Source organism: Festucalex cinctus, chromosome 2 (assembly GCF_051991245.1).
Source record: "Festucalex cinctus isolate MCC-2025b chromosome 2, RoL_Fcin_1.0, whole genome shotgun sequence".
Lineage (NCBI taxonomy): Eukaryota > Metazoa > Chordata > Actinopteri > Syngnathiformes > Syngnathidae > Festucalex > Festucalex cinctus.
In genome coordinates, this window is record NC_135412.1 from 30,253,140 (window position 1) to 30,270,751 (window position 17,612).

Sequence of the window (17,612 nt, forward strand, 5' to 3'; positions counted from 1 at the left end):
GTAAAATTTTGATTAATTGTGAGTAAACTATTGAAGTCATGCGATTAATGATGATAAAAATTTAATTGCCTGACACACCCTAGTTTTAACCTTTATCTATTTTAAGGATGAAAAATTTTTGTTACGTTAAACTTTAAACTTCAACACACAAACTATAATCCAAAATAAGGACCAATAAGTTCATCTCTTCAGCCACAAATCCAGTCTTCAACCCAATCTACTGGGTCAAAAGCAAACCTTAGGTAAAAGTAACCCAATCTGCCACCAATCCACAGCTACCTAACAAGTAGGTTAGGAAAACAACCCAGTGTTTATTTTGTGAAAACAACATGAAAAGGTCTAGATAAGTGAAGAAAAGACTATCTGAGTCTTACTGTGGAAGTTCTGACATGTTTCCAGTAGTTGTTTGCAGCTGTAGCAGATTTGTTGAGCAGCGGAAACCTTATCGCACCTCATTATGTTCTGTTAAAGAGCAGGATGTGTTTGGTGGATATACTGTTGTAAAACACACAGGTGCAACTTTTTTTTCCTCCACAACGCAGCCAAGTCTACATTCTGCGTCCATTTTGCAGGGAATCCCTTCTGTAATGTTAACTGGAAGCTGCCAAATATCTCATTAACGGATTTCACCTATTAACAGAAAAGTTAGCACCAGTTTCCTCACCCAGAGGCAAGAAGGAAAATGATGCACTGGAAAATGTGAGGAAATCCTCTGCAGGTTAACGGCCCGCTTGAACGTCCCACTGTGCTTATGAGGAGCCAACATTTCTTCGCTTTTCCAAACCTGCACACTCTTACTCGGGTTCCACTCCCACAATATTACAGCTTTGTCTTTGGCTTAATGAGGGAGATATATGAACAGTATCATAATAAAGTTTTTGCTCATTAAAGTGTAGTCTGAAACTTAAAACTGTGATATGAAAATAACATTCAATCGTGTTTTACTTTTGGCCCTACCTACAAAGAATCAGATATTCTACACATATAGATAATATAACAACACTAAGAAGCATATATTCTTTATCATCTGCAAAGAAAAACTATTACTGAGAAGTTTTGACCGTCTCCATGCATATTTGTCCGTGTATCTGCGTTATATTGCCCTCAGGTGACCAAGGAACACACGCCACAGGGATCAACACACTGTTCAGTTAAATAAAATAAAATATGTGACAAAGATTGCATAATTATTCACATTTCAATGTCGTCTAGGGTAAAATACTATCGGGTGGTAATTTTATTATCAAAAACATAAAAATAAAAAAAATAAAAAAGTGGGTTGGAACAGATTGATGGTATTTCCATTCATTTCAATGGGTAAACATTATTTGAAATACAATACAAGAATTTTGAGTTACGAGCATGGTCACGGTACAAATTAAACTGAAATATCAAGACACCGCTGTAGTTTTTTTTAAATGTCAACTGGAATAGTTAAGTGCAGAGGTTTTTCAAATCCCATCTGGATCCTTCTTTTTTGAAGTCCCTAAAAATGAAAGAATCGCTCAATGGGAAGAAATTGACATCTTGTCACACTATGAAAATAGGTTTTCACTTTCAAAATGAAATCTATATTCTCTGATTATTTGTGCCCCTAATATTTAGAGCACCCCAAAGCTCACATTATCATTGTAAAATGCATTTAAAGTTTTTATCATTAAGTTAATAATTCATTTGTGAATATTGTATCCCGCAATGCACACAATATACAGACTGTAAATGTTGGTGGAATCCCAACAATTGGTGTGAGGTCCTTCAGGCTCCGGATGGCTGTTTCCACTTTCAAGGTTGTTTCCTGGGGGTCTCTCCATTGAGGGGGAAGCCCCAGTCAATGTGACTTACCTCGTAAAACGAGGAGGGGTCTTCGTGCAGTTTATTGGCGTGCGTAGTACTCACACTGTATTTCCATCTCCAAATGTCAAGTAATGTTTCTTTGGGTTTGTATGGAGCAAGTCAAAGATTTCAGACCTTTTTGTGTAGTAGTGGATCTGGTGTGGGGTATTTCCAACCAATACAGCAATGGTAACATGTTTCGAGAAATTCATATTTATAGGATCACAGTATAGAGGTGTGTTAATGACAATTGTTTAAGGGTACCAACAATTTACTCAAAATTTTGTACTGTTTACAATTGTTTGGGGGCATTTTGGGTTGAGTTGTTTGAATTGTTTGTGGTATAGTTCCAAATAAACATGGGAAAAGTTATGGCATGATTACTATTGTTGCATTTTTTTATTTTGTATTTTTTTTTATCACAGAAATCTGGCATTTCAACAGGGGTGTGCTGAGTTTTTATATTCACTGTAAATGTCAAATCGCTACACTGCTTAAAGTGCTTAGATGTAAGGCAGGAAATTACATTCGGCAAGGCAAGTTTATTTGTATACCACATTTCATACACAATGCAACTCACTGTGCTTTACACAAGGAAAGACAACACATAAGCATCAACAAATTGTGGAAATTAACTCTCCTTTTTGTCTGATATCCAAAACCTTTTTTAATAGTTGGAACAAATAATATATTGTTCCCATTCAAATGTATTCATTTTCATGAGTGAAAAGAGCAAAAAAAGCAAACAGCATTGACCAAAAGGGTGCCAGTTTACAAAGTAAAGCCACTCAGTTGCAGAGGTCCGTGCTGCAGCAATTGGCGAACGCGCCGGGTGTCTTGATGTAGCCCTGACACACACCCATGTTCATGCATTGACGGAAAGATTGGCCTGCAGTGAATTAAGAAAACATGTTTAAGATAAACAACAAATTATTAAATAAAACTCGTTTTGTAAATATGGTTAATTAAGGACAAAAAAAACACTGAGTACCAATTATGTGAATGCTGAAATACAAGAAGCATTAATGCACATTTTTATTGTGTGTTTAATATCTTTTGTCAGTGCACTGACATAAAAAAAAAAAAAAAGAACAGAATTAAACCATTGATACAATTAAGTGTGTAAAATTCTGATTACAGGGTTTGAAAAAAATATTTGAAAGTTACAGTTTAAGAACACTTAAACTTATTAGAACTCACTTAATTTAATGAGCATAATGCTAACATTATGTGAAACGCAACAGATGGGGCTAATGGAAATTGGCATCGATAGTATATGTTCATTATAAACCATCAAACTCCTACTTTAACAGACATATATAGCAGCAACTGTTCTGCGAGAAAAACGTTTATTATTCGAGTTTTGTTGGAGACCTTTTCTGCCCCTCTCCCAGCTATGGCTTTTCATACTACAGTAAATGTTAGCATTAAGCTAGCACACTTTTGTCATGATATGGTTTACCTGAACATTTCAATGTATACATATTCCATGTTTCATTCTCTTATGTTTTAGGTGTCTGTCTTAATAGTTTTGTTGTTGTTGTTGTTGTTGTTGTTTTATATATATATATATATATATATATATATATATATATATATATATATATATATATATATATCCTAGGTTATTATTTGTTAAAATACTGACCTATTCACAATTGTTGTAATAAGGCCAAATGGATTTTTAAAAAGATGACATTGGAGTCACCTTGTGGCATCTTTGTGACAAGCAACAATGTAGAAGTGAAATGATGAGCTATATTTAGACAAATGTAGCGCTTTGACACCATCTCGTGGCATCTTGGTGCCAAGCAGCAACGTTGAAGTGGGCTGCGGAGTTTCGTTGAGACATAAGTAGTGCGTTGCCACCATCTTCTGGCATCTATCGGCAATTATCTACCTTTGGGGAATGTCTTTTGGCATTCTGTGAGAGCCTCTCAGCAATCACACAACATTTGCATTGCCACCTGCAAAACTGAACTTACTCAGAGGGCCTTGAAGGATAACTGCAGCGCAGGCGTTAGCGGATCCAGTACAGGTCTGAGTGCTGGTCGGGTTACACAGATCGCTGCCCTTTGAGAAGCAGAAGTTGCACTTCAGTGCCTTGACTAGAAAAACAAATAAGAAACTTGATGATGATTTGATTTTTGCTTCATGGAAGGCATCTAATGGCCACTGTCGTGTGTTGGAAGTCGGTCCACTCATACCTTGAGCTAAAGCCAGCAAGAGGAGAACGGCACACACTGCAGCTTTCATTGTTACACCTGACAGTGGAAATGTAAAACAGGAAGGAACATTAAAATGGCATATGCTAGCATATTGTATCATTTTGTATTCGCCCATTGCTCAGGAAAGGGCTCCTCTTATTAAGGATTTAGTACAGATAGGCCTATTTGTGTTTAAAAAAAATAGAAATAAAAATAAAACAATAACTATTAAAGGGGGGGGCATGAGTTCCCCTTTAGATGCAGAAAAATGTGTGTCCTTTTGTTCTTTGTGATTGGCCGTTATTTTACTTCCTTTTTTCTGATCCATGCAGTCTTTTTTTGTTAACTTTTGTGTTTTGTTGAATTGTCAACCACAGACATATCATTGTTTTCAATTTCTGAATAAAGAAGCAGAAGTAAAGCCACATGTTGATAGGTTAGGTTGCAGTTTTGTCCATCAAACAAGGCATGCACTAATAAGAAGAGGAAGGAGTCTGTGTCACATCCTCAGATATGAGCCTCATGCTGCAAAAAAAAAAAAAAAAAAAGGATGAGCCATGTGTTGAGTCAGTGGTTTTGTAACTTGACACTGTTGTGCAATTCAAAGTCATATATTTGTTAACTTGAAAACTTGAAACAGAGTGCTGATACGAAATATAGCATAAAGTATGGTTAAACTACATTAGGAAGTCTACAATAAATGTCTATGGAACGTTAAGATGGGGACTTTTAAAACATTTTCAATTGGGAATTGAGGGAAAGGTACAATTAAGCATAAACATCTTGTTTTTTTTCATATATGCGGACCCATGCAATGGAACTCAATTTAAAAGTATGACATTTTTAACATAGTTATTTCTAAATAAAACATTATCAGTTTCACATTTATTTAACAATAAATGATTTCATTTAAGAAAAAAAGAATCAACCCCCAAGCAAACCCCCAACAGAAAAAAACTGACCAGTTTTCAACAACTTCTCAAGCCTAGCCTTTGCATTATTTTTTATTTTTTATTTATTTATTATTTTTTTCTACAGCCTTTTACAGCTTTTTTTTTTTAGTCAGCATTATGCTAAATCATATCTACCCCAACTATATTTAAAGTGCCTGCCTGTACAATAGTTGTGGTTTTATGCCAGTGTCTCACTGAAGCCGCACATGCATGCAAGATACTACAAAAAAAACATAACTTTGAAAAAGAACAATCAAAATTAGGTGTTCTACATATCTCAAAGAACTGCATTCATAAATAACAAAGTCTTGAAGAATGAAAGATATATGAAGAGTAAATACCTGAGTGAGATCCAATGTGCAATATTGCTTCTAGTTGCTTCCGCCCTCTTCACACTTCTTTTTATACCGCTCGCCAGACACCAAATTTCAGTTACTCAGCACCAGGAAACTTGCAGCATACACAATCTGGGGACTCCAGCAATGCAGAAAAAATGGAAATTCCTCTCATGTGACCACCCCCTTCTTTCTTCATGTCTACCGACCCCCCCCCCGTTAAACAACAATACATTTTTTATTTTTTTTTGTCACACTACAATGTCCCAGGAAGTTAAATATGAATCTGATCAATAAAAAAAAAAAAAGACTTCAAATTTCAATCATAAAAAATATTGAACACCAGTCAACTATTACACCTCTTTCAGGTACAAATACACGTAAGGGTATTCCTGGGATACATGGTACCCAGGAAATCATAACTATAACTAAACCACTACATTTTTTTTAATTAAAAGTCTTTTACAATATCTTTATATTACTTATGATGTCAGAGTGACATAAAAGTAATCCTCATTATCATTCATCATGCACCGACAGCTATTTTGAGGCGATTACACTGACATTACAGGGGTACAAGTGTGTACAAAAAAAACAAAACAAGAACAAATATTAAGCAAAGGTGTGTTTCTGTAAAAGGTGTTAATTTGTGGAATAATTTGGGAATTGACTTGAAAAGATGTGACTCACTTGTTGAGTTTAAAAAATTGTTTAAAAGCAAAGTCATACTTATGTCAAATATGAGCATGAAAATTGTATATAATGGGTAAGAGTATATGATTTAAAAATGTATTATGGCATATGTCTAGGAATTTCATGTACATATGTTGCTGGATAATGCACGTATCATTTTATTTAAAAAAAAAATATTAACCTAGTATTGTATTAATAATGAAATAAGTTTAAATGTATAATGTATGAGGGGTAAAACTAGATATGTTTTTAACTTCTTCCTACTGCCTTTTGGACATGTAAACTATGATGAGTTTGTTTTTTGTTTTTTCTTTTCTTTCTTCTTTTCTTTTTTAACTTTTGTTTTTCTGCTGTTTGTTTGTATGTTTATATGTTCAATAAATCAATCAATCAATCAAACATTAACAATTTGTTTGTTTCAGTAACACTATAAGTAGACTTTTTTTTTTTTTTTTAACACTGAAACATTTTTGAGACTTCTATTACTATTGGGATACTATGTCATATGCTAATGCAACTTGTGATTGATTGGATGATCACGGATGCAGAGGTGCAACCTCCGCCTATACATACAGTATGCGACGGCTTTCCGCCGCATGCTGCGAAGGGATCAAGGTTTTCCGTTTTTTTACAGTCCCCGCTTGGGACCGTTTCAGGATCAGAAGGCAACCCCGGACTTTGGGACGCCTTATAACTGTCCCATCTATTACGTGCAAGTTGCAGTTCATTCAGTCTTATGCTCTTGAATTCTTGGAGTCAGCAGAGGGCGCAATAGCAAATTTGTCCCACAAGATGGAGCCATGCTATTTTTCTCTGGGGAATCAAACTTGGTGTCTTGCGGGCCGAATTTTTTTTTTTTTTTTTTTTTTTTTTTACAGCTTATCAAATGCTGAGCAAGCGACAGGAGCTGATGGAGGAGAAATATGCAAAAGCCTCGCCTTGTGGAACACCGCCAGAAAATCCCACTGACTTGTAAAGATGACTGTTTGTCGGAGGAGTTTGGTTCTGTTTTCCAACTTGAGCGTTTTGCTACATTGACTTGTGTGTTCTTTCAAAATGACACATTTTTTCTTTTTGTGGTTTGCATTTACCATCTTTCGGGACTTTCCCAGAATTGCCACTTTGAACACCTGAAGATAAATGACACATCACAATTGAATTGACGAATGAATATTTTCCCTTTGTGTGTTTCAATTGATTTTTCATAGCCCAATAAGGTATTTTTTTTTCCCCATGTCTTTTGTTTTTTGTTTTTAACTAAAGCATGAGCACATCTTTTTTTTTTTTTTTTTTTTACTCACTAAAGGGTGTTTTTAAAATATTTCTATATAGTTCAATTTTCTGTATGTATTTCTTTTGATTATTGTAATGTTTCCTGCTTCAACTTTTTTTTTTTAAACTCATTTTAGTTGACCTTTTTAAGCACAAATTTGGGTCTTGCATTTAATTCCATCCATCCATCTTCTTAACCGCTTGCTCCTCACAAGGGTCGCGGGGGTGCTGGTGCCTATCCCAGCTGCCTTCGGGCAGTAGGCGGGGGACACCCTGAACTGGTTGCCAGCCAATCGCAGGGCACACAGAGACGAACAACCATCCACACCCACAAGCACACCTAGGGACAATTCGGAGCACCCAATTAAACTATCATGCATGTCTTTGGAATGTGGGAGGAGACCGGAGTACCCGGAGAAGACCCACGCGGGCACGGGGGGAACATCCAAACTCCAACAGGGAAGGCCGAAGCCTGGACTCGATCTTGTGTCCTCAGTACTGGGAGGTGAACGTGCTAACCAGTCAGCCACCGTGCCGCCCCATTTAATTCCATTCTGTTCTTCTTTTTTTTTTCTTTTTAATAAAGTGTGATATTTTACAAAAATATAATTTTGACTTCTTATATTGATTTTTAGCTTTTATTTACTTTCAATAATTTTTTTTACATGTACTTTTCTTTGTTGCTATCAAACCCAAAAGCGATTTAAAAACCCAAAAGCAAATTATGGTGAACGGCACCATTTTGGGGAATGAGGCACCAAAAGCAGGATGAGTTTGAAAGCAGTCACCTGCAGTCAGAAACAGTATTTTGACCAGAAGGGACATCATGTGACCATATGTATATGTGCATCATCCTTTTTCCATTCATTCCGTTACGATTCTTTCACTCACTCTTTGATATTTAAATATATACGCATTAATTTAAGACACAAAAAGGCTCAACTTGGAGGTCCCGCGAACCCGCGTGCGCTGCCGCCTTCGACCCCGCCAAGCTTTTGTTAGCTGTGTGTTCCTGGATTCTGTTTTGTATTTGTTCGTATAAGTTTGCCCCCTTGCCAAGTATTAGTCTTAGTTCATGTTTGTTTTCACTGTATCATTGTCGAAGAAGTCTTGAAGTCTCCCATGACTCGAAGTATTTGCGTTAGTTGCCGCTTTGTTCTTGCCACATAACAATGCTTTGAAGCAGTCGAGCGAGTAGACAGGCAAAGAAGTGCTCCATAATGGCCAAAAGTCCGCAAAGATGCGCCAAATAAGCGTGAAAGGCCTTGAAGATTAGAACGTCTCGTCAGTTTCTTGTTTGAGGAAACGAAAGCAGCACTTGTAACCTGCACTTGGAAACATTGTTACAAGAGCTCACTGGCGTGGTCCACGTGTGACGCATTCCGAGGCCCAAAAAATAAATACAGTTAAGATCAAACAGCAGTGCAGCACACAGAAACCCTGAGTGTGCGTGCGTGCGTACGTGCGTGCGTGCGTGCGTTTTTGCATGGGGGCCCATATTCCCGGATTAACTATCATTGTGCATGCTTAGAAGTAAAGTAAGGGTTCTTCATGAAGGGCAGAGGTTCTATCCAGAACTATGGGCTTCTGGGGAAGCCTTTTTTGGAAAATAAATAAATAAATACCTCTTCAAGGGTTCTTTTGAGACTGACGGTTCCTGTAAGAACCGTTTCAATACAGAGAACTCTTTTTGGAAGAAGGGGTTCTTCAAGGGCTGTTGAAAACATGAGTATTAGAAGATGCTTACCATCAAATTTTCAAATGTTTAGCCATTTTTCAGTATTCACTCAGAAATTCTCAGGAAATTCTACAACGAGAGTACTGAGTACAAAAAATAAAAAATAAAAAATAAAAAATAAATGTTTTAAAAGTTACTCCAGCATTGAGGACCGAACGCAAAGCCTTCAGGTTGGGAGACAACCACAGTATCACCTGAGCTATACCAGTCTTGTTTGTCCCTGAACTGCATTGCGCTGTGAGTCCAAAATGAGGCCAACTTGGATTTAGGAGGATTCCAGCAATATACGAACACACAGCAAGAACAGCATGGCTCATTTGGTACACTGGCTGTCCACGAACCAGAAGGTTGAAGTTTGTGGCTTTGTACCTCACCCTTTGAGCAGCCTTTTTGTTTTGTTTTTTAATAAACTGGTAGAATGTACTCAAAGCTCTCATTGTAAAATTTACTCAGTAATGTTGTTGTTTTTTTCCCCCACTCAGAAATTCTAAGTTTTTTTCCCCCGAGTCAAATCCACAACCCAAATTTCCAAATTTGCGATGTACAACACTTAACCTAAGAATACAGTACAAATTACTAATTTGGTTTCTCTCATTGTAACCCAACTTGGTGAGGGAACTCCATCATTTCCTTTTAAAAATTAGGGAGTTGACCTATTTTATTTTAGGTGTGGATCGTGGCTGTGGCCTATATGAGCTAGAGCTATTTGTTTAGTAACCAGAATGTCTGCTGTTCAATTCCCACTCTCTTTTTTTGTCAGTGCACTATGCGACTGAGAACGGGATTTAAGAGGCATTTGTCCGCAGAAAACCTTTTTATGTGTGCAGATTTCCAATTTGTGATGTACAACACGAGTGTGCGTGCAAGTTCATTCAGGTTAAACAAGACTGAATTATTTTTTGTACATTTTATACATTGTTAATAAACAGCACATTATGTGCAAAAATCTCCTGTGTGCTTAATATGTACTTAAATATATTTGAACATTTAGAGACTCCGATTGAAATTAATTTTCATGAAAACAAATTTGGCATCATATTTGGATGAAGTATCCTTGGATAGTCATTAAAATTATGCCTAACTTTAAGATATTGACAATGTTACAATTTCAGTAAAATGTAGAATAAACGCTAATAAACTAATCTGATTGAGCTTTTGTTTTTGTTTTTCATTGAAAGTCCTTTAAAATCTTGTTATGCTACTGTCATTACCTGTGATATCAGTGTGACAGAAAAATAATCCCCATTATCATTTGTCATGCACTGACAGCTATTTTGAGGCCATTACGCCGACATTAAAACATTTGTTTGTTTGTTTGTTTGTTTGTTTGTTTGTTTCAGTAACACTAATAGACTTTTTTTGACAACAATGAAATAATTTTGGGACTTCTATTTACTAACACATTAAATCTAAAACTAAATCTACAAACGTTCACCTTGCCACATCGTCCAATCATCTTGAAGCATTGTACAGAATGCCCTGCCTTTCCCGAGCAAATCACAGTGGAGCAGTCCCAGATTGATATCGTGGAGAACTCCCTTGAGTGAAGCGCGATATCAATCTGGCTATTGCCAAGTTAGGATTTTGCTCCTTAATAACTTATATTCCACCAATGTAATATTAATCAGAATGTCATGTTTAGACTAGTGAGGCCATATATATATTATTGTCAAGAAATGTTTAAGGTTGGCTTCCCCTTTAAGTTTGTGATGTAAATAAGTCTGAATTATGATATTGTACATTTCTCTAACTCATCATGATTGACGGATGAGCTCACGGTCGCCCTAACCCCTATGATATTTGGAGCAACCCTTAAACCCCCACCCCTCAACTCCCCACCATCACCCCCTATCTCTCCCCATGCCAAATCTAAGGTAGAAAATGACCATACCAAAACACACCACTTGACAACAACCTTTATTAACAGTAAGCAGATCAAAATGCAGTAAATAGCCGAAATACAAAATAAGAATCACTCCAAACTAAAGTATGTAATCAACATACATTTGAAGTGAACATGATTGTGTGCCTTTTTCCAGAGAAGCATGTCTGCATATTCTGGATGGAAAGACATCTACGAGGACGACTGCTGAGCAATGTCATCAACAATGAATGGAGCGTTGTCATGATGAGCTTCAGTTCAAAAAAGACTGAAACACGGACAGTTAAAGCAAAGCAGAAGATAATATACAAATAATGTATAGTATATTGAACAATGGCAGAAAAAGTGTTGCATGTTGATATCAATTTCCTAATTATGGTGAAGATTTTCACATGATCGGTGCTTTCACATAAACGACTATGATGATGCTTGATAGGCTACTTAATAACAACAAATCCTGACATTATCAAAAGCAATTTCCGCAAATGCAATATTTCATAACTTTGTATCAAAGTGGCAGCCTTTAGCATGAATCACTCCCCAAGAATTTGCTCTTAGCTTCAAAAAGTTTGGTGAGCCCTGCTGTGAACTGATCAATATCACTTGATTCCGGCTCATTATACTGACTTGAACCAATAGATTGGTTAAAGTTTATTTCACAGAATCCGCACAGTACTTTACACATCAAAGTAATCAAAGTAACTAAAGGAATCAAAATCTCTGCCGTCAAGTCACGCTTGGGCGTGGCCAAGGGGCGGATCCCAGCAGAGCTCAGTCTGAACACTCACAGCAGTGGACTGGAGTCACTGGACAGTCACTTGTCGCCTGCACAGCATCATCCGAGCTGCATCCAGTGCCTCGAGCTGCTGCATCTGCGCAACAACAAGAACAAGAAGATGAAGCCTTTTGTGTGGATCGGCTTCACCATCGGGCTGATCTTGACACGTTAGTATACCTACACACTTAATTTGCATGAAAATGTCTTGTCGCTGATCCAGTTATACTTTGTCTTCAAGTCAATTCTCGTTCAAACGTATCATCGACCTGTGGCTTGTCAAGTAGCGCCATCGCGTTTGTTGGAATTGTAGAAGTTTTCGTATGTTTTTTCATGGCAAATGAATTGGCTAGAAAAAACCGCGACCAATGTCATCGAAATAGAAGCGATTTGGAATGTTTCACCATGCAGTGTCCATAGGAGTAATAATAAAAAGAATATACACTAGAAAAAAAACTAGAAAGAAAATGACGTTCTTTCATGATCGAAATACGACACGTCACACTTACGCCTGGTCGAGTGACAGTCTTCAAAGTTGTCCTTTGATCTGTCATGGCGTTTGCATATAAAGCACGTTTTGGGTGGCGTTGAATGAAACAATATCATGCCAGTAGAACGCCTACAAATCGCTCGTAATCACAATCCAAAACTGTCTTGTCATAATGTGCATGACGTCCCATATAGGTTACGTGCAAAAAGAACAAGATGCCGTTACAACACCCTAACAACTGCTGGGTCAAACATTGGGCCGACCCGCTAACGTTAGTCAATTTGATAAATTTGTACAAAACAACCCAGAAGGTTAACTCAAGTTACCGGGTCGGTACATTTTCATTTTAATCCATATTGGGTCGTTTTTTGATACAGAAGTTCTAAGAGTGCTTCAAAACAAGATGCAGACTTTTATGATACGATTTATTGTTGCCTGTCTGGTGAAAGTGAGTGTGCGCGTTTGGGAGTGCAACCACCTGCGTTTGAGGCGGTCTTTTTGTTGCCCTGCACTGCAGCGCTGCCACGAGAGCAGCACTTGAAATGCACCTACCAACGCTTTTTTTCCCACCTTAAAAAAAAAATAAAATAAAAAAAAAGAGCAGGCTATACCAGGATTCCTCCGTGTGCGTGTGGGTGTGTGTTTTTTAAATACTCATTATCATTATTATTATTATTACTATTCATTTTATTCTATGGCTTTTCATTCAAATTGAGGCTCAGCATGGTGACTGACCTAATTATGACTTATTTTGCGTTAATTTTTGTTCTACCTGTCTTTATTGCAGGATAAAGAAATATGAGAGCATATAGTTTGTATTTCTGCATACATAAATCATATTTTTTATCTTGATTTTTTTATTGTTATATTTTTACTTTTTTTATGATGTATTGTTTTTTGTTTTCTAATATAATTTTTGAATTCTATATATTTTTTAATTTGCATTCATTTTTACTTTTTTATTTTGGCAGTTTTGGTCCTCTATTTGTGGTATAGTCAGGAGCCTCCTGCTGCTCAACATCCGCCAGGTGGGTGTCACAAACTGCAACCTTCATGTTGTCTCCAGTCGTAACACACGCAACTTTGCTCATTCTCAATCGCCATCTCGCTTGCAGGCGGGAGTGACAAATGCGGCTTTTGGCTGGACAACCCGTCGAACGACTTCTGCTACCTGCTCGACCGTGAGACCACCAAGACATGGGAGGAGGCACAAGACCACTGTGTCCTCTTTGGGGGGAACCTTCTCAGCATCAATGACTCCTACGAACAGACCTTCGTACTTGGTAGGCTCAGCTGGGCCGTCGTCTTCAATCTGAACAGAAATGGGTCAATGTGCCATTTCAGTGTAAATAAACAAGAATGGGTTATTTGAATTATGAATCGGCATTTGTAAATAGACTTATGTCACAAAAGTCTGCACAAAAAATAGATAGGTAAAACAACTTTATTTCACAACAGGAGAAAAAGATGACAATAATTGCAAACAAACAATGCCATGATTGTTTTTTTCGGAGTGATGAGTTGCAAAGCACGTAAGTTTCCATTTCCAACTCTTTTCCATGTTTTCCTCGGGTCCAAAGGTCTAACCACCGTTGAGCCGACCGTCGCTACCTCTCTATGGTTGGGCGCCAACACCCCAATCGGCAAAGACGGCGCCGAGTGGTGTGACGGATCCCCCATCACTTACGTCCACTTGGAAGCAGGTCGGTGTCAAACGTTTGTCGGCTGCAGTGCGGAGAAACGGAGGAGCGCTGAGCATGTCGTCTGCTTGCAGGTAACCCAGATGACGACAATCCAGGACGCTGTCTTGCCTTCATCACCAGCAGCGGCTACTGGAGGGCCGACGCGTGCCACAACAAGAGAGGCTTCATCTGCAAGAAAAGAGGAAACGGTGAGGATGTGATCAGAGGCGATTTTTCTTTTAAAAAAAAATTGTGAATACTTTATTTCACATGAGCGCACATAACCACATTCATTACGAGTAAACGTACTTCACAGTCAGTGAGCACAATACAGAAAATACCATTTAAAATGTCTTAAAACATAGCCTATCCAATCTTCATGGTTCAAAATTTTCAAACTAGAAAGTTTTAACCTTTCAAAATTGTTCTGTACAATAAAAAAAAAAAGGATAGCATCTCAGTAGCAATGCAAGATAGCTCCCTTTCATTATTTGACAGATCAAGAAATGGAATGCACTTTGACATCGTGATTACCACTGTATAGTACTGAGCCACTAGATGGCGCCCACGCTCCTGGATTGACTTTCCTTACAGATGTGACAGTCCGCTTCCCAATGCCAGAACAAATCTTGAGTCCTCTCTCGAGCTATGGCGCTCATGTCTTGACACAATAATATTTACACAAAATCCACTTTCAAGAAGAAGTTGAGCTATTGTGTCATAAAGTCAACTACAATTCTCAAAATGACTGAACTTCCTCCTTCTGTATGGACAGCAAGACCGACAAAAATACATTTCATATGAACTGCCTGATAGTAATTGACAAGGATGAAAATTAAGGACATTGTTGATATTACTTTAGTTTTATAAACGTAAAATGCAGTGAACCCCAGAGCGGTTCGAATTTGTTGGCTTCGTGCCATCAGTCCCGCAGCAACAACAGCACGCACAGATTTTTTTTTTCTTTCAGCTCACTCACTCACTCACTCACTCACTCACTCACTCACTCACTCACTCACTCACTCACTCACTCACGCACGCGCGCACGCGCGCACGCACTCACACACACATGTAAGCTTGTGTGAGTGAGTGAGTGAGTGAGTGAGTGAGTGAGTGAGTGAGTGAGTGAGTGAGTGAGTGAGTGAGTGAGTGAGTGAGTGGAAAAAAAAAATCCATGGTTCTGTCAAGTTGCCGCGGGAGTGACGTCACGCAGCCGACAAATGTGTCAAATGTGCCTGTTTGCAACACGCCCCCGGCACCCCCCGCTCTGCGATTGGCTGGAGGGGTAGAAACACTGTCTGTCCAGAGAAACGTCTCGCTGTTTACAAAACAAACGTGATCACCACTGTATAGTAGTAAGCCACGAGATGGCGCCCAAACTCCTGTCTTGACTGTCCTTAAAGATTTTTTCTTCTTTCCTTCACACAACAGTGCCGTCTCCCATTCTCGATCCAGAACATCTGCCAATCCCAAGTGCTCAGAAGCAGAAAAGCCCCCAAGATGACCTGCTGTTTGGCAAAGCAAACCTGGAATGGAAGCGGTGGGACGGCTCTCTCCCAGATAACGCCGTGTCCATCGACAACTCGTATACGAGCCGCGTAGAGTACATCTGCAAAGTGGACTGCCACGCAGGCGTGTACATCCCCAAAGCAGGCAATGAGGTTTGCAAGTACCCCGACAGAAGTGCGGCGTACACCAACTCAGAGTTTGAGTTGCTGGTCAACATTGACGACGTTGAGGCTCTGGAGTGGAAACGCGTCAGCCATGGTTTAGTAGCTCCCAATTCTATTCAGACCTGCGCTAACAAATTCTCTTACGTTGGGAAGAACCGTTACGGACTGGGGGAAGTGGATGTGAGTCAAAAGGTGTTCAACCTTCCCTGGAAGGGGAGCGTTTGGACGTACCCTGACTACGAGGTCCTGGTGATGAACAAAGACGTCAAGGAGGAGCACTTGATGGATATCAACTATGAAACAGCTGACATCACCCCTTCCACGAAGGTCCCTCAAGAGGTTAAACGGGAATCAATTCCAAACTGGAGCTGCCAGCCATTCAAGGGGAAGGTCGCCCTCGCTGGTTCTTTCAAGTCTTTCAAGTCTTTTAAGTGGGAGATCAACTTTCGCGTCTTGGTGGAAGTCGTCACTATCACGGCCGAAATCCCCTTCTTCAACAAAGACAAGATTGACTTCAAGCCCGTCTCCACCTTCAGGTTGTCTCAAGGGACCATTACCGAGACCACCAGTCAATCCGTTAAGGTGCCCATCACAGTGCCCCCCCGTCAGTCGTGCGACGTCAGACTGCTGGGCAGTCAGACCGTCTTGGAGATCCCGTTCACGGCCCGTCTTAAGCGCACTTATGGCAACAGGCAGACCAAGTCGGTCAGAGTCACCGGGACCTTCTATTCCGAAGTGATGAATGAGTTGACGGCTGAAATCCAAAGCTGTGACCCTCTGCCTGGTACTAAACCTTGTTAAGATGATCAATTATGGGCAGGGACACCCGCTTGCACCCTGTACATCAATGACAAAAGTAGTTGAAATATTGATCGTAGAATGGAGATTAACTGATAAGTTACTACTTTTTTGATTACTAAGTATTGTGTTGACTGTTGCGTAACTTCCTCTTGTGTTGCCAACATTCATGCTCAATCTGTTGAACCACAAGTGCATAACTGTTTTTTAAAATGTATCTGACACATCTTCAAAATAAAAATGGGGAAAAGTGAGTTGCTGTGTTTTCACATATTTCTAGCCTCAGGTATCTTTGCTTTGATGTTGTACATGATGCAATGCTGATGTGCCACACACATTTGATGAGATCACAATTTTATTTAACCATTTGTGCTGGTGTGAACGTGGTCACGGGGAATCGTCTGCACCGGAGGCCTTGGCGTCACGACTGCTGCAAGGGCTGCCGCAAACACAGGTTAGCAGTCGGCAGTGACTCGAGAAGCTGCCAAAATGCTTCATGAACATCCTGCCATCTTTACTGACCTACAAAAAAAGCTGCGAGATGGGCATGGATAAGCTACACTGTATAAAAAAAATTAAAAAAAATTAAAAAAAAAGGGCATATACCCAAAAAATTGTGAACAGAAAATTCCATCTCAAAGTTTTTTTCCATAGTTTGTAGTTGTAATTTTAACAAGATTTTGCCTTATTTTCTGGTTGTTCTTAATGTTTAATGATAAAACATTTTTACAATTTAAAACAATTACATTAAATATGTGATTGGCTGGCGACCAGTTCAGGGTGTACCCCGCCTACTACCTGAAGCCAGCTGGAATAGGCTCCAGCACTCCCTGCGACCCTTGTGAGGAATAAGCGGTCAAGGAAATGGATGGAAGGACACATTACATAGAAATATAAGTGAACATTACAAATAGTAATGCTTAAAATTACAGAAATGTGCTGTTACTAGTTGTTTTTAATGACATGATTTAATGGAAAGAGGTTGTTTGATATGATGTAACAGTAGGGATGTAACAACAACATTAATATTGTGATATTGCGACATTAAAACTGCCACAATATATCGCTGTAGTCATGTCACGATATTAAAAGTTAAAAGCAGCACATCTGTCATAAAAGTCAGGTTGATTTCAATTTGTGCAGTTCTAGCACCCTCTGGTGGCTAGTTTTGGCGTGCCGTTTAAATTTCACAAGGCATGTTTTGGCCCTACTATGTTTAAAATCCACGCTAATAAACATAAAATGCTTGTGAAGCGAGTTAATATGTGTAGGAACTCAATG

General features: G+C 38.8%; 1 protein-coding gene and 1 long non-coding RNA gene across 3 annotated transcripts; one reads left to right on the plus strand and one right to left on the minus strand.

Annotated features, from left to right (window-relative positions):
* Positions 1–2,355: 2,355 nt before the first annotated feature.
* On the minus strand, positions 2,356–5,476 carry LOC144015085 (uncharacterized). 2 transcript variants are annotated; one of them, XR_013282683.1, is made up of 5 exons: positions 5,335–5,476; positions 4,439–4,565; positions 4,041–4,096; positions 3,819–3,941; positions 2,356–2,722 (listed from the first exon to the last, which is right to left on the minus strand). It is a non-coding gene; the product is annotated as an uncharacterized LOC144015085 (long non-coding RNA). The 2 variants fall into 2 exon arrangements; XR_013282682.1 differs by lacking the exon at positions 4,439–4,565 and having other exon boundaries at positions 4,041–4,097.
* A 6,047-nt stretch (positions 5,477–11,523) lies between these two features.
* On the plus strand, positions 11,524–16,585 carry LOC144014492 (natterin-3-like). Its single transcript, XM_077514429.1, has 6 exons — positions 11,524–11,858; positions 13,150–13,206; positions 13,294–13,461; positions 13,759–13,881; positions 13,953–14,069; positions 15,292–16,585. Exons 1-6 carry the CDS (start codon positions 11,810–11,812, stop codon positions 16,332–16,334), a joined length of 1,557 nt encoding a protein of 518 aa, XP_077370555.1. The 5' UTR covers positions 11,524–11,809; the 3' UTR covers positions 16,335–16,585.
* The last annotated feature ends 1,027 nt before the right edge of the window (positions 16,586–17,612 follow it).